This window comes from Mustela erminea, chromosome X, assembly GCF_009829155.1.
Source record: "Mustela erminea isolate mMusErm1 chromosome X, mMusErm1.Pri, whole genome shotgun sequence".
In the NCBI taxonomy this organism is placed as follows: Eukaryota; Metazoa; Chordata; class Mammalia; order Carnivora; family Mustelidae; genus Mustela; species Mustela erminea.
Genome location: NC_045635.1, coordinates 11,773,074 through 11,800,923, shown reverse-complemented (window position 1 = coordinate 11,800,923; position 27,850 = coordinate 11,773,074). Strand labels below are relative to the sequence as shown.

The window sequence follows — 27,850 nt, the reverse complement described above, 5'->3', positions numbered from 1 at the left end:
TAATAAGTGCATCACCCCTCCGCTTTTACTGGTAAAGCAATGTGTTGATTTATTCAAAGCTGTTTTCATATTGAAGATGTTTCTTTTCACACACTAGGTGCTAAAGGACTTCATGTATTAGTTGGTGTTAGAGATCAGCACATATTAGTTAGTGCTCAAGCAGAGGTGAGCTTGCACCAGACATCAGAGACTGTATGGAGACAGTTCTGGTTGTTAACCTGTTGGGGGTCTTCTGGCATCCAGTGGGTTGAGGCCAAGGACATTGCTAAACATCCTACGATACACAAACAGGCCCCCCACAATGTAACAAGTGACATATTTTTTTGAGACACATAAAATTTATGGGGAATAAACAATTCGTGAAAAATTACAACTTAAGAATTGACGTCGAAGGTGTCTTTATCTTTCTATTTAATACCATGGTATGAATTTTATTTCAAATAGTGTTTTGTGTCCCTTAGGAATATCTGACAGTTTTCTAACATTTTAAGTTCATTCCAAGGTATTTTAGTTTATTAGTTTCCATTATAAGTAGGGTTCTTTCTTCCATTCTATCTTGTGATTTAAACATGCCAAAGGAATTGATATCTATGAATTAGTATGGTACTCCACTAATGTTTCTCATTTTTTTAAACAACCTAACAAAATTCTTTTTTTTTTTTTTTAAGGTTTTTATGTATTTAAGAGAGAGAGGGGGAGAGAATGAGAAGGGGGAGGGTCAGAGGGAGATGCAGACTCCCTGCCGAGCAATGCCGAACACGATCCTGGGACTCCAGGATCATGACCTGAGCCAAGGGCAGTTGCTTAATCAACTGAGCCACCCAGGCACCCCAATATTTCTCTTATTTCCTTTATCTTCTTTTGTCTACTGACTACTACCAGAAGTTAGCCAATTTAGTATTTAATATGCTAATTAATTAGTAGCTATCCTTTCCATACTAATCATACTCGTTATTTCTGAACCATGATTGGTCAGTCTACTTTACCAATTTAGATAATTCTCATTTCATTTGCTTTATTAAAAAATTTTACAAAAATGGGGTGAATGGGTGGCTTAGTCAGTTAAGCATCTGCCTTCGGCTCAGGTCATAATCTCAGGGTCCTGGGATGGAGCCCCACATCAGGCTCTCTGCTTGGTGGGGAGCCTGCTTCTCCCTCTCCTCTGCCTGCCACTCCCCCTGGTGATGCTGTATGTCAAATAAATAAAATATTTAAAAAAAAATTTTACAAAAAATACATTATGAATTTTGTCAATACATTTTAGGAATGTATGAAAATGAAAATACGAGCTTTCCCTTTATCTTTGCTAATGGGCTGAAGTCTATTAATCAGAACTACATCATTCCTCCCATCCAAGTTACTAACGAGGCCCGACCCTGCTTAGCTTCGGAGATCAGATGAGATTGGGCACGTTCAGGGTGGTATGGCTGCAGACTAATCATAACTGTATCATTCCCAATACTGAATGATCCCTACATTACTAGAAAAAATCCTATGTGATGTGCTGGTAGATTCAGGTATTTTATTTAGCTTTCCTTATTTCTAAATATTCTTGAGAGATACTACTTTTGGGGCTTAGTGTTTATTTGGGAGTGGGTGTCCAATCTTTGGTGGGTTTTGGTTTCACTGTTATCTTGGCTTCATAAAAAAGAACTTAGAAGCTTTTGTCTTTGGAAAAAATTTTTAATCAATAAAATTTCAAAACAAACAAGTGAAAGCAATTATTATTACAGTTTAGTTCATTTATGAATTAAACGTTCTGTGTGTTGACATAGTAACCACCACTTAACCTTTCATTTCTAAATGCAAAGCAAATACCAAAACTTCAAAGTCAAAACTTCTGACTTAGAATAAAATTTCTGTGTAGACATTGTTGGGCTCTGTCCTTACCTTGAAATTCCACAGTAAGTATCTCTTAAGAAAATTAAGGCTTTTTACACAAATACAGAGAACAAACTCGGTATGACAGTTGGCAGAGGAAAGGGGAATACTGCGGAGGGGGGATTAGGAGGAGAAGATGGGTGAAGGGGAGTAGGAGGTACAAGGCTTCCAGTACGGCAATTCATAAGTCATGGGGATGACAGGGAAAAAGCACAGGGAAAACTGTCAGTGGGTTTGTACCAGACTTGTATGGTCAAGTGACAGACGGGAACTACGCTTGTAAGCACAGCATAACATGCCGGGTTGTCAAATCGCCGTGTTGTACACATGCAACTAATGTAACACTACGTATCAACAGTAAGTACTTCAATAATAAATAAATATCAAACTGGTTCGAACACATCCATTTCCAGCCTTCTTTTTTTCCATTTAAAGATCTTACTTTTTTATAGCAATTCTACACCACGCATATATAGCAAAATACACATTACTGTCAAAAATGAAAGCAAAAAGCTTATGTTCTTCTAGGTCTTAATGCCTGTCTCTGGTTAATTTGAAGTATCTCCAAATTGATTCCAAACTGAGAAAAGATGTTAGCACATCTCAATAAACATGTATTAGCACTACGAGATCTTAACAACTGATGCCAAAGTTGGAGCCCAGCCTTGCTTCAAAGGGGCAGGCTAGCGTGTCCTCAGAAAGAAATGTGGAAAGAACGTACCTGATCGTGATCAACCTCTACGGGCTGCTTCTTAATGATCCAGGTGACGGACTCGGAGAGTGGCGGGGTAGTCAGGGACCCCGAGTAGGTCCAGTAATCTGGGCAGGCAGGCATCAGGCAGGAAGGATCAAATGACCCAAATTCCACAAGGGTGTCCTGGCCAAGAGAAGAGGTCACCACGTCATCATTTCATGGTGAAAGTCACTCAGGAATCAGCGGACGGGGTGATGAGTCTAGGGGAGTCTAGGGACCGGCAGCGGTCTGGAGGAATTCTGGGCACTTGAGGACAGAATCACGGCCCTGCCTCGTCCCCGTCGTTAACTAGGTAGTTCCGCTCCTCCTCCCCGGGAGCAGGACGGGCGCGGCGCACTGCCTCCCTCCGTTCGGTGACTTGACCGCAGTGCTCTCCTCTAACTCTTTGGGAGGCATCGGGCAGGGAGTAGCGGCCGCGCGAACAAGGAGACGTCCCCTGACAGAATTCTCCTTCCTAAAACGCAATGCAAATTTGGGGGAGTCAAGTTCCTGGACGGAAAGGGGGAGACAGAGAGAGGGAAGGGAAGAGGGAGACGGACAGGGAGGGAGAGGGAAGGAGGCCGTGGGGACAGAGACCGAGGTGGGGAGACGAGGTGGGGAGGGGCGGGGGGGGGGGGAGAGAGAGAGAGAGAGAGAGAGAGAAGTGGAGCTCCACGGAACGGCCTGGAGGAACGGCCAGTTAGTCTGGGGCCTGGACAAAGGTGTCCATTCTGAAGGATGTGGGTCATTGTTCTGTACAGCCGGCCACGCCACGTTTCTGTCCAACTCTTCTCTGCTCCCCGCCGGCGGGACCGGAGGTGGAGTCAGCAGGACTGCTCTGGCTGTTGCCACAGGGACTCAGAAGGAGCACGGGAGGGGACAGCACTGGGTTCCCGACTCCCTGAGGGCTAGGGCAGGGCAGCAGAACCAAAGCGGTGAGCATGCACCCACAGAATCCCTTCCGGCCCCTGCAAGGTGTCCCAGGGCCGGGCGCGCTCTCAACACACGCGTGTTAAGGGGCAAGTGCTCTTCTGGGGCAAGTCGCAAAGTGCCCTGTGAGTGGCTCCACTCGAGATTACACGAAACAGGCATTTCAATTGACTTGGGGAAAAAAAATTACCTTATGCTTAACTGACGGCACAGTATCCACGAACTTCTGTAGCTCTTCATGATGTGCAGCTAACAAACAATAAATGAGAACATATTTTAAAAATGAGATGTTACTCTACTATTGTTATAGAATGTGTATCAGACAATTGGTGATTACCTAAAAACAATCTACAGTACTGAAACTGCACTTAAACTGACAATTTAGGATGTTATAAACATCACTGAATGAAAACACATACAAAACAAACAGGCAGGTGGTTTGTGGACAAGCTCAAGCCCACAGCGTGCAGGGAAAGGTGCCCCTGCTCCATCAGCCTCGCCCTCCCCCACGGCCCCTACCCTCCCTGCTGCCCAGCCTCCAGGGGTGCTGTCGGCTGAAGCTCTCCCAGCCAGTCAGGGCACGCTAAGGCCCAGCTCTCAGAGCACACCCGCGTCCTCAAGGGCTCATTCCTGCAGCCTCAGTGTAATAACCACCCGTTCCAGTTCGTGTTTGATGCTTTGACATCTGAGGCTTCCTGGCACTGGGGGGGACTGCCCCTCCCAGGGTGAGGTAATTCCAAGAGAGAACAAACAAGTGGGAGGGCGTCCTCGTAGGGAAACCAACCAATCCAGAGCCCGAGCAGCAACTTCATCAGCACTGATGTGCCCGATCACGGTCCCCGTGCCCCACCCGCCCCAGGACCAGGGGGCAGACAACCAGGGGACAGCCTCTCTATGCTGCCTTGTGTGCTCCTTCCCCCAGGACCACAACTGGCTCTCAGCCACCATTTCTCCTCCTTCCCTCTGCCTCCTGGCCATCCCTGGCGCTTCCCCATGTGGCCCTGCCTTTCGGCTTTAGGGATGGTAGAATACAATTCTTGCATGACAGTCATTCCCATGTCTGTCCGTCTTACTGTACCTGATGAAAACAAATCTGGGGCGTCCAAGAAACACTCTACTTCCAGACCTTGCAGGAGGCCAGCACCTGCTGAAGTCTCCAGGAGCTCAGAGGCCTTGCACAGAGTGTGGTCTGCTGATTTTCCATCAGTTCTCCAGCAGTCAGCTGTGTGACCTGGCAAAAGCAGTGAACTTCAGGGAGCTTCACTTCCTCTGGAAAATAGAGACGACAGTATTGTCATCAAAGACCTCTGGGGAAGATAAACGAAGCACTTAGCAAATAGTCACAGAGCACTCATAAATATTGCTTCCTTTCCAGATCACTTCCCATAGCTGTTTGCTTTATCTTTTTATGCCATTCTGAATGCATTCACTGATCTCACCTTTTAACCATTATTTGCCTTTATCCTTTTATAACAGTGCCAACAAACAGAAATGTAATGCAAATCACAAAGGTAATTTTCAAGTCTGTAGGAGCCACACTTTAAAAGTCTTAAAAATCCATTTTTTCAATTGTATTAGCCACATTTCAAGTGCTTAAAAGTCACACAAGCCTTATGTATACCATATTGGACAACACCATTTTATACCACTTGAAATATAATTGTAACAATCTTGTCTTATAAGCATGGCTTATCTTACCAGTGTATTGATCCCCATATTCTTCTTTTTTTAAAAGATTTTATTTATTTATTTGACAGATCACAAGTAGACAGAGAGAGGAGGAAGCAGGCTCCCTGCTGAGCAGAGAGCCCGATGTGGGGCTCGATCCCATGACCCTGGGATCATGACCTGAGCCGAAGGCAGAGGCTTTAACCCACTGAGCCACCCAGGAGCCCTGATCCCAATATTCTTAAGTAACAGTATCATAATGTTCGATCTTTCCATTCTAGAATACATTTAAAGTTGGTAAGTTTTTTTTTTTAAACCTTTATAAGATATTCTTAGCATAGGGGCGCCTGGGTGGCTCAGTTGGTTAAGTGTTCCAACTCTTGATTTTGGCTCAGGTCATGATCTCAGGGTTGTGACACCGAGCCCTGTGTTGGGCTCCACGCTCAGTGTGTAACCTGCTTGTTCCTCTCCCTCTGTTCCTCCCCCTGCTTGTGCTCTCTCTCTCAAATAAATAAAATCTTTTAAAAAAACTGCTATCATAGCTAAACTATCTTCCTCCAGCTGCTGTATCCTCAAAGCTTTGAAACTTGATTGCATTATGATGCACTAAGTGCAGCCGAAACACTATAAAAAGGATTAATGTCCGACCCTATAGGATTGCTCCGAAAGAAATCTCTTGCCTTATTCAACCTACAGTATTTAAACATGTTTCTTCACGTAAAATAAAGCCAGTGGGAAAAGCATATGATGATCTGATGCAAAATGAGACAGAAACAAAGAGGAAGGTTTAATGCAGAAGCAACAATTAATATTACTTTGAAATAAAAAATTTGATGAGAAGAAGTTTTTATTAGGAAAGTGGATAATATTTCAGTGAGGGATCAATATTTGCTCATTCCCATCTTGATTTGCAGGAAATACTAAAATCTGAATCCACTGGCATCAAAAGTAGCAAAGATGCTTATCTTGAGAGAAGCAGATTCTCCTTATGGAAATTAAACAGGAACTGACACAATTCTTCTTTGATGGATAACCACTCAACACGTTTCTATTTTTAATGTAATATTTAAAATTAAATAGGGTAAAAGTTATAAATTTTTATTTATTTATTTCCTTATGTGCTTTCTATATTTCCCGAAAAGTATTCCTCATCCATCATTCATGACCTTTCTGGCATCACCATCCCCCCAGCCTCCCAAGTGAGAGGACTCAAGGATGTGGTTAACGTTGCTTTCTCCTCACTCGATGAGTCCCATCTCCAAGTCCTATTGCTTTTGTACATAGCAAGATGGAGTCACTCACGTCAAGCAGGGGCCCGTGTCAAGCAGTGAACAGGCAGTTAAGCATACTGCAACCACCAGAGGTCACCGAGACCAGCACCAACTGATGAGACCCCAGACCTCCTAACAAGCAGAGGCCCAGAAATCTGCAGAGGCCCAGGACTGGTTTGATCCCTTCAGAAAGAAAAGACTTTTGCAGCCAACAGTCAGATGCCTCAGACAAGACCTGTGGATGTCTGACCACTTACAAAAGGCCCCTGTTGCCGCACATAGTGCCCAATGGATCTCCGACAGAACAGAGATCCTCTGGGGGCTTGAATAGAAGCGGTTGAGTGCCGAGCACTGACTCGGGCTGGACAGCCCACTGCTGCCTTCTCTCACCTCCCTGCCCACAGCCTAACTTTGAGTTTGGTTCCCTCACTTCCTGCCCCCCTGGGTTATCTTCTTTGTTGTGTGGCTCATCTTCTGTCCTGCTCTGTGTGAAAGGTGAGAAGCCAAGTCCACCATGTGGGGAAATGTCACTGAGTTTGGAATCCTGAACTTTGCTTTGTAATTATGTTAACCTTGCTTAGGACTGGACAGGGCTGACACTGTGGACACAATTCGTGTGTGTGCCTTCACAGTGTGTTCACGACACTTTAATTTTAGAAATGCTTTTTAAAAATGTGCTTTCTCCCTACTTCAATTCTTACAGCCTTCATGTGAGCTCCCACCATCTCACACTTGGATTACTATGACCTTGTGGACCTACACTACTGACTGGGTGAATCTCAAAAAATAAAGCAACTGAACTAAATGAAATCATGCTGTGTCACGGTGTCACGTAAAACTAACCAGTACTGAGGAACCTGCCTTCCACCTCCCCTCCTAAGCATCAGTGATCATCATTCTTCCTGTCTCTCCCCAAAATGCAATCTGCATTCTGGCCACTTTGTTTTTGGCCATTTTCTGAACATCTGCTTTTGCACATGATTTTCCGTCCATCTCCAATGCCCTTCTAATCCTCTTGGAAAACTCTGACTCATCCTTCATAGCCAAGATAAATGTCCCCTGATAAAGGAAATTTTCAACTTTTAATATTTGTGGGTCCTGCTCCTGGGCTCCTAGGGAAGCTCTGCTTTAACATTTACCAAGGTCAAAATGACTCAGCCAATACCTCACAGCATGTGCTATATATGCTTTGTTAAAGAAAATAACCAAAAAGGTGCATTCTGAACACAAAAGATAACAGAAAGTAAGAAACTTCCTTGGTTCTCAAGAGGTTAAAATCATATAGCTCTGCATATACTGGAAACCTAAGATAAGGGCTGCAACTTCCTGAAAAGTTCTTTGTCTAATAATTTGTAACTTCTTAAAAATGTTGCAAGCGCTTATGTATATAAAATGTATCTAGCCCTACCTCAAATGATCCTTTACTGGAAGTACTCTGGAGACTGTGTACCTTGGGCAGCTGTCCTCACTCGGGCTCGAATAAAACTCTCTTCCTTCCCCCCGCCCCAAAAGAAATTCTAAAAGGTCTGTTCATTTTGAATTGATACCCGTCCTTGCTGAAATCATCAGACTTCTCTGAGCAGTCTACATCATCCCCTCCTCTGTGGTCCCACAGCACTTTTAGAAACCCCTTCTCAAATTACACTTGCTTTATACTTCTAATTTCATGCATGCATCTCTCACTAGACTTTGAATGCTGGGAGGTCAAGAATCTAGTTAGTATTCCTGGCACTTAGTGCAAGGCCTGGCACATGGCTGGCACTCGGTAAATACAGAATGAATAAATCAGTCACTGGTTGACAAAATACATACACGTTACTCGGTGACTAAAAACATAAAAATGTCTTTTTCTTGCCTGACTATCCTTTTGCTCTGCACTGCAATCTTATCATATAAAATCTGGCTAAACTGTATTACTATTTAATACAGAAGCTCTTTGTAATGTCAACAAGCAGAGGAAGGTTAGCACTCATTCAACACACGGAGAACAAATTTCAAATGAACAATCAATACATATACAGTTTCAAATAAAAGTAAATTCAAATACGTAACTTTAAATAAAATTTCAAATACAGAATCTATACATAGATACATATTGATTTTTTAAAAGATTTTATTATTTATTTGTCAGCGAGAAAAAGAGCACAAGCAGGGAGAGATGCAGGCGGAGGGAGAAGCAGGCTCCCCGCTGAGCAAGGAGCCGGATGTGGGACTCCATCCCAGGACCTTGGGATCATGACCTGAGCTGAAGGCAGACACCTGAACCACCCAGGTGTTCCGATACATATCTATTAATAGGAAATACCACGTATACCAGAAGGAAACATACACGAAAATGAAAGGGACATGGTTCATATACTCAAAAACCTCTAATGATGATGCAGCAATTCCACGTGGGTTATGTACCAACGGGAAACACCACGGCAGATATATGGACAATGTTCACAGCCGCATTATTCACAACAGCCAAAAGGTGGCTGCAACCAGTGCCCACAGACAGCTGAACGGATAAACAAAATATGGTCTGTCCATGTAAGGGAGTATCATTCCGTCTCACAAAGAAGGAAATTCGGCCATCTGCTACAGTATGGCTGAGTCCTGCTGACACTATGCTCAGTGAAATCAGCCAGTCATAAAAAGACAAATACTGTGTAATTCCACTTATATGGGTATGAAGTACCCAGTAGGCCAATTCACAGACAGAAGGTAAAATGGTCATAGCCAGGAGCTGAGAGAAAGGGAAAATGGGGATTTACTGTTTAAGTGGCACAGTTTCAGTTTTGCAAACGGAGAGTAATGGAGACGAATGGGAGCGTGGGTCGCACAGCAGTGTGACTGGACCGACTACTGAACTCTATACTTACAGATGGTTAAGATGACAAATTTCGTGTAACATGTACATTACCACATTAAAAAAAGAAAAGCTCAGTGCAGTGAGTCCCACGCCACTGCTCAAAGAGGAGGCAGCGTGGTGTGGCCTGTGCTACACCAGGCTGTCCCTTTAACGCCGGACAAGACCCCAGGTCGGGCTCTCACCTGACTTATCTGTAGAATCTTCAAATTCCACCAGGAAAGAGTACCCGTTATTCCAGACGTGGAGGCAGGTGGTCGGGTCGTAAGAGATGGTGAGCGGTTTTAAGCCAGGATCATAGACGCTGTCCCTCCAGCGGATGTTGATGGGCGACTGGCGCTCGCCCCCCGGGACCAGGTCCACGCTCTCCCACAGCGGGTGCACTAGGAGAAAGCACAGCGGGCCATCGTGAGGACGTGCGCTCTCTGGGATCACACACCGAGCTAGTTCAGGGCTGCGGTGTGCGCGGGGACGCAATCCAAGTCTCAGGGAGGAGCCACTCAGGGCTCAGGGGCCACACGGAAGCGGGGGACAGAGGCCGCTCAGAGAGCGCCTGGCACGGGAGCCGCCAGCCTGCTGCTCTGCCAGCCAGGAGCGCTCAGTCCATCCTCTCGCCTCACCCGAACCAAGCGCTGCCCGGGCTCCTGAGGACAGGAAGACGCGGGCAGACCAGCACCACGCGGAAGGAGGCTGTTCTCCAATGCCTTTCTTTTCCTTACTGATCATTTTCTGAGCCCCAACCACCGACCAGGTTCACATACAAATACCAATTAATGGAACTTTCTTTCCAACAAAGGCCAGAGGGAGAGAGGAGGGAGAAGTTTTGGAAAGCACATGTTCACCCGAGTGATGAGGGAACAGAAGGCCAGCTAAGGACAAAGCACAGGGGACACCCTGCAACCCCCCCCCACCCCCACCCGGCCCCCCGCTGACACGTGGGCCATTCTTCCAGGAAGCTCCCAACTGTCTTGATGTTAATGCCTTGCTACAGGGAAAAACAACCTGAACTTGACAATGGCAAGGCCTCCAGTATCCTGTGAGCCTTTAGCATATGGAAGTTCTTTGGAAAACCTCCCTTTCCCTTACCTCCCTCAACTCCCAAGTATATAACCAGCCACCCCTCACAACCCTGGGGCAGCAGCTCCTCCTGTCCACGGGTCCTGTCTCAGTACTTTTAATAAAACCACCCTTTTGCACCAAAGACGTTCAAGAACTCTTTCTTGGTTGTCGGCTCCAGACCTAACCCCACCAACCTCACCTGTATTCCAAAACCACATCAAAACATACTTCATAGAAGTTTTTTTTTTTTTTTTAATAGAAACGTAAGTTCTTAATTGCTTGTCTAGTAGAAATAAAGGTGTGTGGGCATGAGTCAATTATTTAGCTCACAGTTTTGAAGATTCTGGATTATTTATACAATGCAACATTACAGGCTTCCAACTGAGGTGAGGGGAACACTCTAGGGTTTTGGAAAAATGAAGGAAGGTACCGATGAATTCGGGGAGGAAAAGGAGTCACTACTTCTTAGTTGGAGACAGGCTAACCTTACGAATAACACTCCCAGTCACTTCACCAGTAACAAAAAATGGGGCTTTGGCGGGGAAGGGGAAAAGCAAAGAATTAGAATCTGGGACAAGCAAGCTATAGCAAAACCATAGACCAGTGCAGAGAACGAAGGAGAGGAATGCTCTTTTACAGAGGAAAGGAGGAAGCCCAGAAGGCTTTTAGAAACACAAAGTCCACAGAGTAACCTGGGAGCTGGAACTATAGTGGCTTCTCACTGCCCAGGTTGTAACTGTGTCTCACTGGCCGGGCTCTGGCTGGCGCAGAAGGGAAGTGCTCCCTCCTCGTGCTGAAATAGTAAAGGGGCAGCGGAAGGAGTATCCACGTGCAAAATCGATTTCTTCCTGTTGAGTTTGCAACTGACGAGGAGCGCTCCCACTCCATTCCACATTTACGTGTGCGTGCACAATCTGCCCCACACAGACGCCGCCCACCACCGACACGGATTTCCCACCAAGAATCAAGGACCGGGTGTTCCTGGTAAGTCTCTGAGAAATCGCCGTGGACTTCCTGTAACACTGACAGCTGCTGAGACATCACGCAAGATGGACGGAACGGCACGCGTGACTCGGGGTTCTCCAGTCCTCTGCCCCTTGAAGCACCCAGATGGGTAGAACCAGAGCAACTGAGACAGAAGAAATATTTATTGAGATGGATCATTACCAATGATCCTCTGAGCCTCACCCCACCATGAAGAGTGAGAGTAAGGATCTGAGAAAATGATAAGGCAGCTGCTACTCAGTCAACCCACTCTGTAGAGCAGGTTCACAGAGACACCTTTTTTCTTTTTTAAAGATTTTATTTATTCATTTGACAGAGAGAAAAAGTGAGAGAGCAGGGGAGTGGGAGAGGGAGACGCAGGCTTCCTGCTAAGCAGGGAGCAGGAAGGGGACTCAATCCCAGGACCCCAGGATCGAAACAAAGGCAGTCGCTTAATAACTGAGCTACCCAGGTGCTCCAAGGCACCTTTTTTCATTATTTAAAAAAAAAACAAAAACCCAGAAACTTGCCTCTGGATGACCTTTACAAAGGAGACATTTGTTTTGCTTGGGTAGCTGCTAAAATCTGTAAATCAAAAATCCGAGCCTTATGGGTTTGTTTTGGTGGTGGTGGTTGTTTTTTGGGGGGCTGGGGTGCGATAAAAATGAGATAGAGGGCTCTCCTGTGAGTAGACCACTGGTTCTCAAGGGACGGAGAGATGCTGCCCCTAGAAGACATTTGGCAATGTCTAGAGGCATTTTTGGTTTTCACAACTGGAAAAGAATGCTACTGACATCTAGTGGATAGAGGCCAGACATGCAGCTAAACATTTTAATGCACAGAATTATGACGACACCCCCAAATGCAAATGAACTTGAGAAACCATGGTCTCTGCAAACTCAAAGTATTCTCCCCACCTCCCTCTGTCTCTTTCTTTTTTTTTTCTTATTATAAAACAGTACCATCTTCTCTCTGGAGAGATCCAAACCCAGCGTTTTTCTTGATTTTCCTAGTATAAAATAACTTATTCCTTTGAGAACATGAATTTTGTTTCAGAAACCTAAAAGAGAAATGCATTTGCCTGGCACAATATTTTAATATAATAATCTAATTAGAATGCAAATCAGAAAGCATCTTGTAGGGGTGCTGACAATACTGACTCCATCTTAGGTCGTCCTCCACCTTGTTTGCTGACCTGTCTTGGGGTTATATGTTACGGGCCCCTTAGAGATTAATATCCATACCTCAGAAATGCCAGCCAAGGCCAGGATGTTTGAGGTTTGCTTTGGCTTCCCATGAACCCATTAGAGATAACACACAGTCTCTCTCCTTTCCTGACACACAGCTGGTGCCACAACGTCTGGTAAATGTTAGCTGCCCATGAGGGGCGTGCAAACCCTCTGAAATGCACGTGAACACTCAGACCTCACAAGCGTGCCCCACGAGAGTCCCCTCACTCTATAAAATCTGCAGACCTAGGTTCAGAATTTGCAAATAGCAGCGGTGCCCCTTCTGGATCATCAGTCACCTGCCTGATACCTTGCAGTAAGTTAACTCTGAATAAAACTGGGTATATAAACTGTATGGAGTGCCCTGTTGTTTTCTAGTCTTGAAGTGCCTTCCAGTTTGGGGGAAGCTTTACTGTTCTTCTCCCACCTTCTAACACAAGTCAACAATCCTGATTCCGTTGTAAGGATGCCCGGCACAAGGACACCTTGCGACACCTTCCCGTCTCAGATACTCCGACTGTGGCCACGGGCTTCAGGATTCACACCCTTCAAAACCAACTCCGGGAGGTCTCCCGTAAAGACTAGGCAAGAAGGAAACTAACAAGCAGATCCCCAAGACGATCCCTCTTTTCACCTTGACTGACTCGTCCCCCACACTCCATTCAGGAAATGCCCAGAAAGTACCCTCACCCATGCCAACACTAGTCCAAGAGAACCGGACCTATTCCCTCGTTGCTCTTTTGTGACCTTAACGCTCCTATCAATGTATGCCCTTTGGTTCACAACTTCAGCTTCGAGGTTTCCTTTCCCCCACCACTTGCTCCTCTGGGAACCCAGATCAGGCCCCCACCAAGTTATTTTAAGACATAAACACTAGTTTGTTTCCATGCTGATAAAGAAAAGATTTTTCTTCTTTATGGAAAAAAAGAAGGTAAGAAGCTATGTGCATGCCAAGTTCACTTGTTTTCCACTGCAGAGCAGCTGTGCTCTCAAAGCAAGAGAGAGGATCCTGCACAGACAATAAAAGCAATCTGCTTATTTAGCATTTTTATCCAGCCCAACCCTTCTCCCCATTCAAAAAAAAAAAAAAAGAAAAAGAAAGAAAAAAGATACGCGATAGCAATCTAGATAGACCTCATAAATACACAGAAACTATCTTTTAAGGTGACCACACAAGTGAAGCCAGCTTTCTCCAACGGTTTGTTTTGCAAGATAAACCGTTGTGAGTCAAGAGTCCCATTTTTGCTCTTTCTTTCTGTGGGTACCAAGGGCAGGTCACCCCAAAATGCGCCACTTCGGGTTATTATTTCGCATTAAAATTACTTAAGAAATAGCCAGTATAAGAACATTTGGAATCCCCTTCGCATCCAGAAAGCCGGAAATCCATCTCCCACATGAAAGGTACCCTTCCCACACCAGGAGGTTCCGAGACAACCGTGTCACCAGAGATAGGAAATTCGGAGCCAAGAAGGTTGCACAGGTAATCCTTGTTCCTTTTACTAATTTGCTACTCCAGCCCAAACTCTGTTGAGAATTCCTTACTAACTGAAGATCCTAAATAATACATTTTCTTTGTCCTGCCAATTCCCCACGGAGTGCTTGTTTCTTCGTCTAAACATGCTGGTCATTTCTTTGGATGACAGTTTTATTACTGGGCCTCCACATGCATGTAATTAAACTTTTGGAGTTTTTCTTTTCTCTTGTTGCTCTGTCTCATGTCAGTTTAATTCTTAGACCAGTTAGAACTTCCAAGAGTGAAAGAAAAACTTTCCTCTCCAACACTCTCACCTTCTCCCTCCGCGTTAATAAAACACAGGTTGAAGTGTTCTGGAACTTTGCTCCCACTTTTCCTCAAAATAGGAAGGGGATTAAGTGTTCTGATTAATATAGTGCCTTCATTCTCAGGTTCTTCTCATATGGGGAAAGTGAAATGAACAGAAAGAGTGATTTTTACCCAACACCGTTGCGGCAAGCGGAGCCACACTGCCGTTAGGAAGGGGTCACTTCTACACTGCGGACTCGCAACAAAATCCCTGCGGATTCCACAGCGACAACGTGCTCGGTTCTAGTTCCTATTTACAGGACTAGACCTGGTGTTGACTTATTTTGTGTTTGTACCACCCTATGTCTCCAGCCTCAGGGGGTCCCTCTTTCAACTCTTGAATCATAGAAAGCACCTTCCAGCCTTAGCCCCTCGCTTCCTGCTCCTCCTCCAAACTCAATTTCCCCTCACTCCACTCAGGGCTGGCTCCTACTCTTGGCTTGTCACCTCTTCAGCAAGAGTGTCACCTCCTCACCTTTCTGAGTACCCTCTTACTATATGACGAACCCTCTTTTTAAAAAAATCCTAACACTCTGATCTTTCTTCTTCAAAACATTTATTACACAGGTGTAATCATCATTTGCATGTGTGCTTAATGATCTGCCTCTCCCAGTGTTGTACAAACCCCAAGAAGATCTGGGGCTCTTAATCAATGCCTGTTCACTGGACATATAAGATAGAGAGACTGGAAGGTTCCAGTCTTCCATTTTTATTCCTATTACCTTATGGATCATGTTATATTTTCTGTAAGGATCTTTCAGGCTTCTCTCCTTCTCACCTTGCCCGTGACCAGCAGCCCAGTTCAGGCCCCTACACCCTGGACTTCATACCATGCGTCTTGATCTCAATACCCTTTACTATGTTTTGCCATTCACCAGTTCTCCTAAATCACCACTCATCATGTTGTTCCTGTGTTAAAGTCTGTATGCCATGTCTTAATCTGCGTCTAATACCAAGGCTTTCCTATTAGGAACCCACCTCAACTACCTAAATTTCCTTTTTCTTCAACCTTCCCAAACTCTGGTCTTATCACGCTATTCCCCTTGGTCATTCCAAGAGAGATATGCCACGAATATCTATAACACCCCCGGGGCTTTGAAAACTTAATACAAAATAAAGAATGCAAACTATCTCAATACTTCTCACAGGTAAAATATATATTCCCAGTACAGAATTTCATAAACGAACAAATTTATTTTTCCTTCAGTTTTATGGAGATGTAACAGACATACTATTTGTTCTTTTTTTTTTTTTATTCATTTTATTTATTTGACAGACGGAGATCACAAGTAGGGAGAGAGGAGGAAGCAGGCTCTCTGCTGAGCAGAGCCCAATGCGGGGGCTCCATCCCAGGACCCTGGGATCATGACCTGAGCTGAAGGCAGAGGCTTTGACCCACTGAGCCACCCAGGCGCCCCCTATTTGTTCTTTTTTAACGTGGTTGTTGGAAAACACAGACTTGCCTATATGGCTCTTATTGGTGGCTCACGTTATTTATCCACTGGACATTATTCTTCTACATCCTCGTTGACCTTTTCTCCCGTGCCTTGCCCTCTTCCTGTCCTTTCTCTGGATATGCGATTTCCTCATCGAACTGAAGAGCATCTTAGTAGGCCTGGAGCTGAGCACCGTGAAAGGATACACAGGACAGCCCCCTCCCATATGAACTGTTAAGGATGATCACAGAATGACCAAATGCAGAGCACGAGGGCTGTAAGAGGCACTTTGATGCCGAGCCCAGGTAAGCCTAGCGCGCGTGCACACACACACAGAGTTACTAGCCCCAGGAGACTAGAGCTCACAGTTCCCGGGGTTTTTTGTTAGCTCCTTGTTGCTGCTGACACCTCCGAAGCTATTAATACAATTCTAGGGGGCTCTCTATCAGCCTACAGTTTCTCAAGGTTATTTGAATGTTAATGACTCGGTCTGACCCATCCTGAATCTATATTACTTTGGGATTACCAGAGTTCTTGGGAAGACACTGCAAAATAAACTTTTTAATACTAATGTTCTCGAGGATTTTTGTCCTTCAAAACTAATTGGAGAAGTAATAGAACAACTTTCTAACACATTTCAGTTATAATACAGACCCGTCCTGTCAAATAGAATTTTCTCAGATGATGGAGATTTCCAATATGGTAAGCACTAGCAACATGTGCCCATAAAATTATAATAAACTGACATTTATGTGAAAATACCCACATGGGTCCAGTGGCTAGATTTTATACAATGCCACTCTATTCCATGCTGTCCTAAAAGAAAAATGTTTCTTTTCCTTTAAAAACTAGGGAAATTGTTAGGATTATCATTGGAATAACAACAAATCTGTACCATTTCCGTTCTAGTTGATTTTATTAAATTAAAAATTAACATGATTAAGTTTATTTTCTTCTGCCCTAAAATCTCTGCCTAATATATATTTTTTTCATGTGACGATTAAGCTAAATTTCACCAGACGATACACGAAGCGAAACTGATTTTATTTGCACCTTGGGTAACAGATGCACGACTGTCAACATTTACTGTCTGCTACTGGAGATAACAGCAAACAGCCATCTGAGTGGACAGACAATGCTTCCCCGGGAGGCGGCGAGCGGAGACTGAGGTGAGGCACAGAGCACAGACAGGCTCTAGGGAAATGCCGCTCTCGGAATCGGCCATATCTTCCCACTTCCTCTACTCCTCATCCTCCTTAACCCCATCGGAACAATGTCCAAGCATCTGAGGGAGGCACTGAGCCTGTGACGACGATAAAGACCGTGATGGCGATAAGCCTAGCGCTAGAAGGATCTGCGAACACCGTCCTCACCGAGTGGCAGGCACGAGCGAAGGACTTTCTAGGTTATCTTTTCTAACCCTTAAAGGTCTTGGGTTGTTCTGGGTCACAACTACACAATGGGCCTTCTGCTGGGGTAGTAAGTTGCCAGACACGAAGCGATGTGTACTGTCTTTACTGTGTACTGTCTTTACAACCGATCAGCAGGAGGTCTGGGATTTAGCAACAGGAAATGCTCAGTAGTTCAGGACAGCAGAGACCATAAATTCTCCCCAGCGGAGAAAAAAATGCCAAAAGCCAAATCAAATCACAGCTGTTACCTCTTTTCCTTAGTAACTTAGAACCATTTTGTCTGATGTGGGAAGTGAATCAAGGGAAGCCCCCACATCCCCAAGCTACGACTCTCTGGGTTTGTCAATACTGAAAGAAGCAAACTATCTTGAAGACATTAGCTTACTGAATTTTATACCTTTAAATATCATTTTTAAGTAAAAACGAACAAAAAGAAAATCAAGGAAAACTACCACACTCACACACAATTTCAGTAACTAGGCAAGTATGACTATTTTTCTTTTTTCCCAATTTAAGCTTCAGACCCCAAAATGCAAATATTGAGAATAAGCCACCAGAGTAGGAGGTGGATCTGCTGGTAGGCAGCCGCACCCAGCAACTAGAAACTCAGGACTCCAGCCAGTTTACTCTGAAAACACAATGTCGGAAAAAGGAAAATAAACTTAAAATGAAAATATATTTACGAAGCAGTTTTAGGACAATGAATTTAGCTCGATTACCATTACTAACCAAATCCTTTCTTACAGGGTCAAAGAGAGGAAACCAAAGGAGGAAAAGTTAAGAAACCTGGAATGTTGAAGGAAGCCAACATTTAAAACTGTGCGTTACTTCGTGGAGAAAAGTGGGAAATATATAAACTATTCCAAGCCATTTCATTGAACTTTAAACTCCTCTTTCCACTAACACATACATTATTCTCCTCCTATCATTTTGTTGGTTCTTCACCAGGATTATTTTGTTCCTCAGGGATATTCAGAATGTCATTCAACACCTACAGTGCGCACTCTACCCACAACAACACAGAATGACACCCACCCCCCCATGTCAGCAGTGCCTCGCTGGACAACTGCTGCACTGTAGGGACGGGGCAGGGAACTGGTACTTCAGGAGGGGAACGAGATGCAAAAGCGTTCAGGAAAGGCCATCGGCTGCCTCCCTCCATATGCTGCGTCTACAGCAGCGCCCACACTGCTAAGCTGGTCGAAGAGAATGAACCCTACAATTTGTGACTTGAGAAAGAACACTCCAGAGTGTGAAGCTACTGACCTGCTTACAAACATTAACATGCAACTTCCAGAACGTTAAGATTCATAGAAATAACTGGCCGTCTGTGGATCAATGTCGGTAAGAAGACCATCGCTAACAAAAACGATTCAGAATTGGTTCCAGAGTATTTGAAACTGGGACACTGCTCTTAACTTATTTCTGTATAACATCACTTTAATTTTTTAATTTAATTTTAATGTTAAAATTAGTCAAGAAAAGGGCTTTCCAAACCTTATTATGGAAATCATTTCACAACATATATGCATATCAAATCAGCACATTGCATACCTTCGACCTACACGATGTCAGGTGGCAAGTCTACGTCAATAAACCCGGGAAAAAGGAATTTTCCACATTTATTTGAGAAGAGAAACAGAAACCGGTAGTTCTTCTCACGGTTCTGAAGGCACACAGTCCCACTCTGGAATGCCACTGGCACCATATAGGTAAACACAGGACACATGTGACTGTCATGTCGCACCAAGTCTCTCGCGCACTCTATTTTTAAACACGTATTTATTTGAGAGAGAGACCACGGGCCAGCAGGGCCGGCAGAGGCGGGGAGGGAGGAAGGGCAGAGGGAGAGAGACTCTCAAGCAGACTCCAAGCTGAGTGTGGAGCTGACGCGGGGCTCGATCTCACGACCCCGAGACCATGACCTGGGCCGACACCAAGAGTTGGCCACTTCAGCGACTGCGCCCCCCCCCCCCAGACGCCCCCACCTCTTGCTCTCCTTAAGGCGGCAGTGTACTCACGGGCTCGGTTCCGGCTTTTGTATGTACAGGTGTAGAGGCTGCAGGGCCTCGCTGGCACGAACCTGGGGGTCTGGAATCTTCTCCACAGTGACTTGCATGGAGAGGCTTGAAGAACGACCCTCAGGCTACTCATCACCACCATGTTTAGCCTGGAATCCGGACCGGGCCCCGGATGACTTGCAGGAACCTGATAACCTAGAAGCAGGAGGACAGAAGAGGCAAAGCTGTGAGCAACGGAGACCCACCGTCGGGTGGAAAGCTCCAAGCGGGACAACCGCACGCAGATGATCCGTCCACACGGCAGGGCTGGGGCTGGGGCTGGGGGGGGGCGCGGAGGGGAAATGACTTAATACTTTATCCACTCCTCTTCCTGAAACTCACTGGTCACTCCAGGACAGACTCTTCTGCTGTGATGTCCACTTCCCACTCCTGCCTGCACACCAGCCCCACGGCCTTTGGTTCTTCCCACTCCCCAAGCGCCCCCTGGTCTCAGGGCTTGTGCAGATGCTCCTCCTTCCCTGGACCCCTCCTCCTCCGCCCCCTGTGCCTGGTGAATGCCTCCCCTCCCCTTGGGTCTTCCTCTCCAGCATCCCTTCCTAGAAGCCTCCCCTGCCCCTGCGCTCACCACTAACTGGGAGAGCCCAGCGCCCTCTTCACCCCGCTCAGGGCGCCTCCTGCAGCCCCACACCTGATCCAGAAGGTACTTGATGACGCCCCCTCCCCAGCCACCCAGCCCCGTGGCGCTTGGACCTGGTCTGTCTCTGTCACAGCTGCATCTCTCAGGGACATGCTGCCTGGCCTGTGACGGCGGCTCAGTGACCTGGGCACATTTCCCTGGTGACGGAGGTGAGGATCCTGATTTCCAGAACTCCAGACTGGGAAGCAATTGCCAGCCCGTTCCTGCTCCATATGAAAGGCTCTTCCTAGATGCCTCCCCAACCCAGTTGTGGGGTCCTTCATATTTCCAAACACTTTTCAGCGCTTGCCATTGCAGACGAGGGCCTCATACCCCTCCCTGTAAGATCTGGAGGCCCCTAAACCTCCACCCGATCTGAAGGAGGACCAGACCCAAAGACAAATCTAAGCTAGTGTCACAGGGATGGGAATTCTGCCAGTAAATGTTTGCATTTCAACGTTCATTGTCATTTCCTTTGTTCTGGGAACCACGTTGGGTGCTGCCATGCAAAGAAGAACAAGGCATGAACTCTAACTTGCAGGCAGGCCATTAGTTTCTCCCTTTTGAAGCCTCTGGAAATGCACATCATATGGCAAGGGAAACCATCCAGGATTCCTCAGAGTCTGCCTTCGGCCTATCAGAGGCCATTCAACTGTCTGGCAGTGGTGGCCAGGGAAGGAGAGGGGCCCAAAGACACAAAAGAGAAACTGAGGGGCACTGAAGACACATGTCACTTACGTACTGGAACTTTATTTCCAATTTCCAATTTAATTTTTTTTTAAAGACTTTGCTCATTTGACAGATCCACAGCAAGAGAGGGAACATAAGCAGGGGATGTGGGAGAAGGAGAAGCAGGCTTCCCACTGAGCAGGGAGCCTGATACTGGGCTTGATACCAGAATCCTGGGACCATGACCCAAGCCAAAGGCAGACACTTAATGACTGAGCTACCCAGGCACCCCGGAACTTTGTTCCCAGGGTCCTGGGATCAAGCCCTGCCATCAGGCTCTCTGGTCCTGGGAAAACTGCTCCCCCCACCGACCTCTGCCTGCCTCTGCCTACTTGTGATCTCTGTCAAATAAATAAAATCTTAAAAACAAAAAGGGAAATGTTCACTTTACCCTCTCCTCTTCACGTACCTCACTACTACCTGACTGTAAACTAGATCTTCCCCACCGTATTGCTACCTCATACATGCCAACTCTGAGGAAGAAGAAAGAAGGCCACACCCAAGGGAAAGTAGAGAAAAAAAAAACCTGAGCTGTGTCCACTGAAAGCAGGAAGCAGCTACTTCCCATTACTGCCCTGGAAGGAACAAATGAGGTTATAAAGACAGAACCCTTTATAACCAGCAACACTCCATGTGTCAGCACAAGCACTGCAAAGTGAACTGTGGCAAGAGTTCCCTGTGGCAAGAACTGGCCTCTCCGCCCGGTGCCAGGCACTCTGTTGTATGCATCACTTTGCCGGTGAACACACTCAAGGCAGGGAGTGAAAACGCACGAGGTGTTAACCAGCTTGGGCTGCTGGACCAAAATACCACAAATCGAGTGGCTTCAACAACAGACGTATTTTCCACAGTTTTAAGGATTGGAAGCCGAAGACAAACATTCCAGCCAGTTGGTTCCTGGTGAGAACCCACTTCACAGCTCGTATACAGCTATCCTCTCACTAAGCCTTCACAGGATGCACAGACAGCAAGCTCTGGACTCTCCCTTTTCTTATAAGGACACTAATCCTATCCTGGAGTGGCAACCTCATGACTTAATCAAACCCTAATTACTTCACAAAGGCTCCATCATCCCACTGGATGCTGGGACTTCAACATATGGGTGGGGGTAGGGAGAGCAGAAACATTCAGTCCACAATACACGGCCACCACATTCAAGGGGACCAGTGGGAAGTGCCTGGCCTCCAGGCCTAAATCCCTACGTGAGGTCTTAGGGCCAGTGTATCAGTTTGTAATAAAGAACCACAACCTGCATAGCTTAAACAACAGCAATTTATTGTCTCACAGTCCCGGAGGCTGGAAGTCCGAGATCAAGGTGCCAGTATGGTTGGTTCCTTGTGAGGGCTGTGAGGGAGAATGTGTGCCAGGCCTCTCTACCTGGGATGGTTAATTTTATGTCAATCTCCCCAACAGATGCATGTGACATAAATGAAGCATGGAGCCAGGTGGGGATTTGAGATTGATTTGAAGAATACCAATTTCCAAGAGACTGGAAGACCCTTAGCTATTATTCCATAAACACAGGACGGTTTCTGATGACCCCATGTGCACAGCACAGGAGGGAACGGAGTGCACAGAGTAGAGCTGGGAAGGTCAGTGACAAGGAAGTTCCTTCAACCATCCTTCATTCAGTCCATCATTCTTTTATCCTTTCATTCATCGGGACAGCAATCAAACATCTATTAAATGCCAGACATTGTTCTAGGATCATTGGGGAGGATAAAACCAAGTCCCAACCCTCGCAGAACTTATATTCTACTGGGGAAGACAGACAATAAACAGCAGTGTACTATGTAAGTCAGTTGTACTGACAATCACATTATAATATACTCAGTGAAAAATAGAGCAGAATAAGGTAAATTTGGAGTGCCACCAGGAAAGAGGCGTTGCATTTAAAGTAAGTTGCTCAAAGGAGGCCTTACGGAGGTGAGATTTGAGCAACAGACTGAAGGAAATGAACGAATTAGTAATAGGGCTGTCAGGAGGAAGGGTACTCTAGGAAGAGGGAATTGCCTGTGCAAAGACCCTGAGGTGGGAGCGTGTCTGGCACACACAAGGGGAAAGTAAGGAGGCAGGATGGTAGGAATAGAGTGCACTAGGAGGAGGGCAGTAGGAGAGAAGGTGGAGAGGTCATGGATGCCAGATCATGTAGATTTCTAGGCCATTGTAAAGGTTTTTTCCTCCAACTCAGGGTTTCTCAACCATGACATACTACCATTCGACCAGGTAACTGTTTGGGGGCTGTCTATACGTTGTAGGATGTTTAGCAGCATCCCTGGCCTCTACCCATTAGATGCCAATGGCACCCTCCCTCCAACTGGGACAACCAAAAATGTCTCCAGATGCCACAGATGTCCCCGGGAAAGGGGAATCACCTCTGATTGAAAACCAGTGCTCTAAGCGAAATCGGGACACAATGGAGTTTTGGCAGCACAGGAGGGACACCATCTGATTTATATTTTTGAAAGATCCCTCAGGCTGCCCTACTGGAAACCAACTGGGAAAAGAAGCAAGAAAGCAGCAGGGAGCTCCCTCAGAATAATCCAGGGGCTTGGAACAAAACATGTCATGATGGCAGAAGTGGTGAGAAGTGGTTTGGCATTGGCTCTGTCTTGGAGAATGCCTGTAAGACGTGAAAGAAAAAGGAGTAAAGGATGGCTAGAAGATTCTTGGCCTCGTCAACTGAAGGATGGAGCTGCCGTGAACTGAGATGAGGACGGCACTGTGCAGCCAGGTTCCGGGTGGGACATCCACAGGTCAGATTTGGGCACGAGAGTCTGAAATGAAATTCCAGTAACCCAAGTGAGACGATATGAAGCGCTGAACCAAAGGGTGACAGCAGTGATGCACCAACGTTCTTCGTATTCAAGAGATTGCCATTTTGGTAAAAAACAGGAGGAGGGAGAAGGGAAGTAGTTGTTAAGAAGACCCCGTGATTTTATGGCTGGATGATGCTGGTGGTAGAATGAGGATGAATGCCTGAAGAGAGAAACAAGCTGGCAAAAGGAACAGGCGGGAAAGGAAGACAGAGTCTTCCTGCTAATCCTATGGATTTGAGGTACAAGGGGAGAGCGAGAGAAAAAGTCTAGCAGAGAGTTTCCAGGGTAACTATGGTGCTCAGCAAAGGTCATGAGGCTAGAGAGATTTTTGTTTTCAAAATATTCAAGAACAGTGCAGCTCTTTACCAAGACCCAGAAGGGAGGGTTGGTGTGGTGAACTTTGGTTCACTCTAAACTCCAAAGCAAGCTGAGAACAATGACAGTTCTCAGGGTTGTGCAGGGGCAGGTTATGGGTAGGGTGTGGGGCAGCTCCTCTTACCAGAGACACCAGACTTCTCTCCTCCATATTCCAGAAGACTTTTCAGCAGAGAGGAGATGGCCAGATTCACAGTAAGGGATGGAAGGAAAACAGAAAGTACTGTGACTTTCAGGGACTGACAGAAAATTAATTCCACCCAAATTTAGGTGTACACATCTTTGTCATCGTTTGGTATTTTTCAAGCTTTCTCAGCAAAAATAAACGAAAAGGAACTGCAGTGATAATAACAAGCTTCCGGCAGCTTCCAAACGGTAGCTTTTAACTCACCACAAAGAATCAGAGCCAGCAAAACGCTCATGTTTTGCGGGTTCTTTCCCTCCAGATCTGGGGTAGAGCACAAATGAAAAAGGAGACAACTTAGTAGAGAAAACTCAGAAACATGAGTTTTGCTACTCATGTATCAGAGCTATGCTGCTGAGCCCCTGCTCTCTGGGGGTGGTTATGAATCTGTCCATAGCTTTTGGCATGGTTGGCGGGAGGAAGAGCACAATGCAGATATGAGTCTCAGCCTGCTACGCCTCGGTTTCTGGAACTGCAATTTCCCTACCTCCTAAAGTCTCTGACACAGCTATTCTATCGTTACATGGGCAAAACCCTAAAGCAAGGTAGCTGTCTCATGACCCTCAAAGTGAAGTCACAGGGTTAGAAAAGGGAAAAAGCGATTCCCTGCCTCCTCTTCTCCGTTCTACAGAAAAGCCCGGCAGGGACGGCGGCCACTCTCGCGGAACCGACAGCGTGTCCCAGCTCCACGTGGGCTACGCGCACCCGCTACTCTTCATGCTCCAGTCGCCGCCCGACCTTACCCGAACGTCTCCCTGAACGCGGACCCTTCCACTCTGTACCGGGGAGAAACTCATGCGCGCGGCCATTTTGGCTACGTCCCCTTACGTCTCGCCACGCCTTTCACGCCGGGTACGTCATCTCGCTTAATCACGTCACGTCCCCTTGGCCCCAGCCCAAGTTTCCGGCAAAGCAGGGTAACTCCCACCTTGGGCTCGCTCACCGCGTCGGAGCCCAAACTCTCTCCATCTACCCAGAGCCTGGGTCTGCACTGGTTCTCTGCCCTGGCTACACTTCTGCTGCCGTCGCTCCAGGCCGGCAGCCGCGACCACGCGCCTGCGCACTAACTTGGCCGCGCCTCTGCCTTCCGCCTGGGTCGCCCCTCCTTCGAGCTGGACTATGTTTGTCACGCCCTCACGGATGTGTCACGCCCTCGCGCTCCGCCTATACCACGGCCCTTCTTCCCGTTACGTAGTTTGTGTCCCGTATGCTATTCCATGGCCTCGCCTTTCCACAGATCTTCACGTGCGTGTTATCCCCTGAATCACGCTCGTTCCTCTGACACCACGTTCCCTCCCTTGTGCCCACATCCCTCCTTTCCACTTGGTAATTCCTCTGTCCTTTGCCTGAGCTCACCTTTTCCGCGGACTCGACCAGCTTTGTCGCTCCTTCGTAGCGGCCACGCCACGCCCTTCACGCAGTACGTCCAACTTTCTCAGGCGACGCCCCTGGGCGATGCCTAGGCCACGCCCTTCCCACCTAGAACGTAGCCCACGCTCCTTCCCACGGTGTCCATGCCCCGCCCCCCCACGCCGCGTCACGTTCCTTTCTTGCTTTCCACGGTCCTACGTCATGGCCAATCCCAGCGCCCCACGGCACGACCCTACGATCCACATTGGCCACCCTCGTGCCGGTTTCCGCGTTTTCTGGCGTTGCGTCATGGCCGCTCCCTGGGTTCTCAGGACTCCCCCTTTTGGGTCCGCTCTCAGCAGTCCACGCACCCTGCCCTCCCTCTGCTGGCGGAACTCGGTCGCGGGAAGCTGTTCAGGAGCGGGCGGGGCTCTTGTGTTTCCGGAGAAAACAGCCTACACCTCAGAGCTGGACGTCAGTGGCATTTATAAAGTGAAAGAAGTCTTTGGATCCCTAATCCTCGTCTGAAAATAGTCTTTCTTCCTATTTCCTCCCAGCTCCAACCGGGTAGGAAACTTAACTGGGCACTGACTGGAACTGTGTTCCTTCCAGCCCTTCAACCAACCTTAAATGCTAGGCAGATGCACGGAGTAGTAAGCACATTCTTCTACCTCCTGGCATCTTCAGAAGACTTTTTCTAAGCGCATAGTGCCTTCCTGCTATCTAGAGCTTGTCGGGACAGCACAACACTTATACCTCTGTAGACCCCCTGCTCTGGGATTAAAGAGCTTTACTCCCTCCATTTTACAATTCTGCGTCCACAAGAAAAAAGTGGAGGGGTTACCGCTTTTTTTTTTTTTTTTTTCCCTGTCCAGAAATCTCTGAATGGGGCACTTCTGAGGGAAGGGCACTTACCGTTAGCCTTTCAGTTATGCATTCATTTAAATTGTGTTTATGGAGTACTAAGTTCCAGTGTCAAGACATGTCTCAAGGGACTTACAGTCTGAAGTTTTCCAAGCTGGGTTTGGATGATACAAGAATTGAAGAGAAAATTAAGATGTGGTAAGGGGGTTGGAATAGGTAGAAAAGGGCTTGGTAAGTGCTGGTCTCTTTTTTTAGTTGAGGTATAACTGACATATAACATTATGTTAGTTTCAAGTATACAACATAATGATTTAGTATTTGCGTATATTGTGAAATGGTCACAATAACTATCTGACCCCATACTTAGCTGTAATTTTTTTCTTGTGATGAGAACTTTTTAAAATTTACTCTTAGCAAATTTCAAATATGCAATACAGTATTATTAGTTATGGTTACCATTCGGTACATTACAGCCAATGACTGACTGACTTTATAACTGGAAGTTTGTACCTTTTGACCATTTTCACCCATTTTGCCCTTCTCCCATTCCCTGACTTTGGCAACCAACAATCTGTTATCTGTATGAGTTCAGTTTTTTGTTTTTGTTTTTTTAGGTTTCATATGTAAGTGAGATCTTATGGTTTTTGTCTTTGTCCGTCTGATTTATTTCACTTAGCATAGTGCCCTTGAGTTCCATACATTTGTTTAGTTTTTTTGTTTGTTTGTTTTTGAAAAGCAGGTTTTCTTGATTTTTAGTCCCAATGGACATCTTGATTCCTCGTCTTGATGGCACTGGGAATTAAGTAGGAGACAAGTGCAAAAGGACTTTTATACAGATCTCCTCATTGTACGCTGTTGCCAGCAATCACAAAGTATTGAATCAATCCTATAAGCCACCCAAACTTTTCTGTTCATTTGAAATTACAGGCACTCAGTGTTATGGCTTTATTCAGGGCAGCATTTATTTTATTATTGTTTTCAATTATATGACAGAGAGCAAGAGCACAAGCCGGAGGAGTAGCAGAGTGGGGGAGAGAAACGGACTCCCCTCTGAGCAGGGAGCCACCGAGGGGCTCAATGAGATCTGACCGGAGCAGAAGGCAGGCACTTAACCATCTGAGCCACCTAGCCACCCACCCCCTTCAGGGCAGCATTTAGATCATCATTCTCCATGATGGCAAGTAAGTTTCAACTTGCCAACTGACTTAATAACTATTGGGAAGCTTTATGGTTGAGTCCACACTCAAAAGGAAAAAGTTCTGTAGTCGATTAACAGTGTTTGTTGCGGGTGCAGGATGAATGCATGGCTGCAACAACCTATAGGGCATCTCTGATTTGCAGTGATAAAGGTGTTGTGTGCATGTCTTTACAAACAACAGTTCTCACCAACAGCAGTTCTTACTACAAGCTGTTGACGATTTCCAGACAGTAGAAGGGTCAGTATCATTGTTGCTGGTCAGAATTTAAGGGCAGAAACTTTGATATGTTGATTAATTCATATGCTTTGTATATCCATTAGAATGAGGGTAAAGATTCTGTTATGAAAATGAGAGCAT

The 27,850-nt window shown here is 46.2% G+C and overlaps 3 protein-coding genes across 3 annotated transcripts in view; 1 reads left to right on the top strand and 2 right to left on the bottom strand.

Moving 5' to 3' along the window:
- Positions 1 to 2,687, bottom strand: part of CA5B (carbonic anhydrase 5B) — a 103,744-nt gene extending 101,057 nt beyond the window's left edge. The window contains exon 1 of the mRNA XM_032331791.1: positions 2,603 to 2,687. The gene's annotated coding sequence lies outside the window, so the exon portion shown is untranslated. The remainder of the gene's footprint in view (positions 1 to 2,602) is intronic.
- On the bottom strand, positions 1,663 to 24,923 carry LOC116583489 (the record flags this gene model as incomplete). Its single annotated transcript, XM_032331559.1, has 7 exons — positions 1,663 to 2,758; positions 3,735 to 3,793; positions 4,663 to 4,813; positions 9,520 to 9,717; positions 19,298 to 19,492; positions 24,288 to 24,344; positions 24,824 to 24,923. Coding segments are annotated over 6 exons (714 nt in total), but the record flags the coding sequence as incomplete, so codon positions are not given.
- An 801-nt stretch (positions 24,924 to 25,724) lies between these two features.
- CLTRN (collectrin, amino acid transport regulator) overlaps positions 25,725 to 27,850 on the top strand; it is a 43,377-nt gene continuing 41,251 nt past the window's right edge. The window contains exon 1 of the mRNA XM_032331800.1: positions 25,725 to 25,997. The gene's annotated coding sequence lies outside the window, so the exon portion shown is untranslated. The remainder of the gene's footprint in view (positions 25,998 to 27,850) is intronic.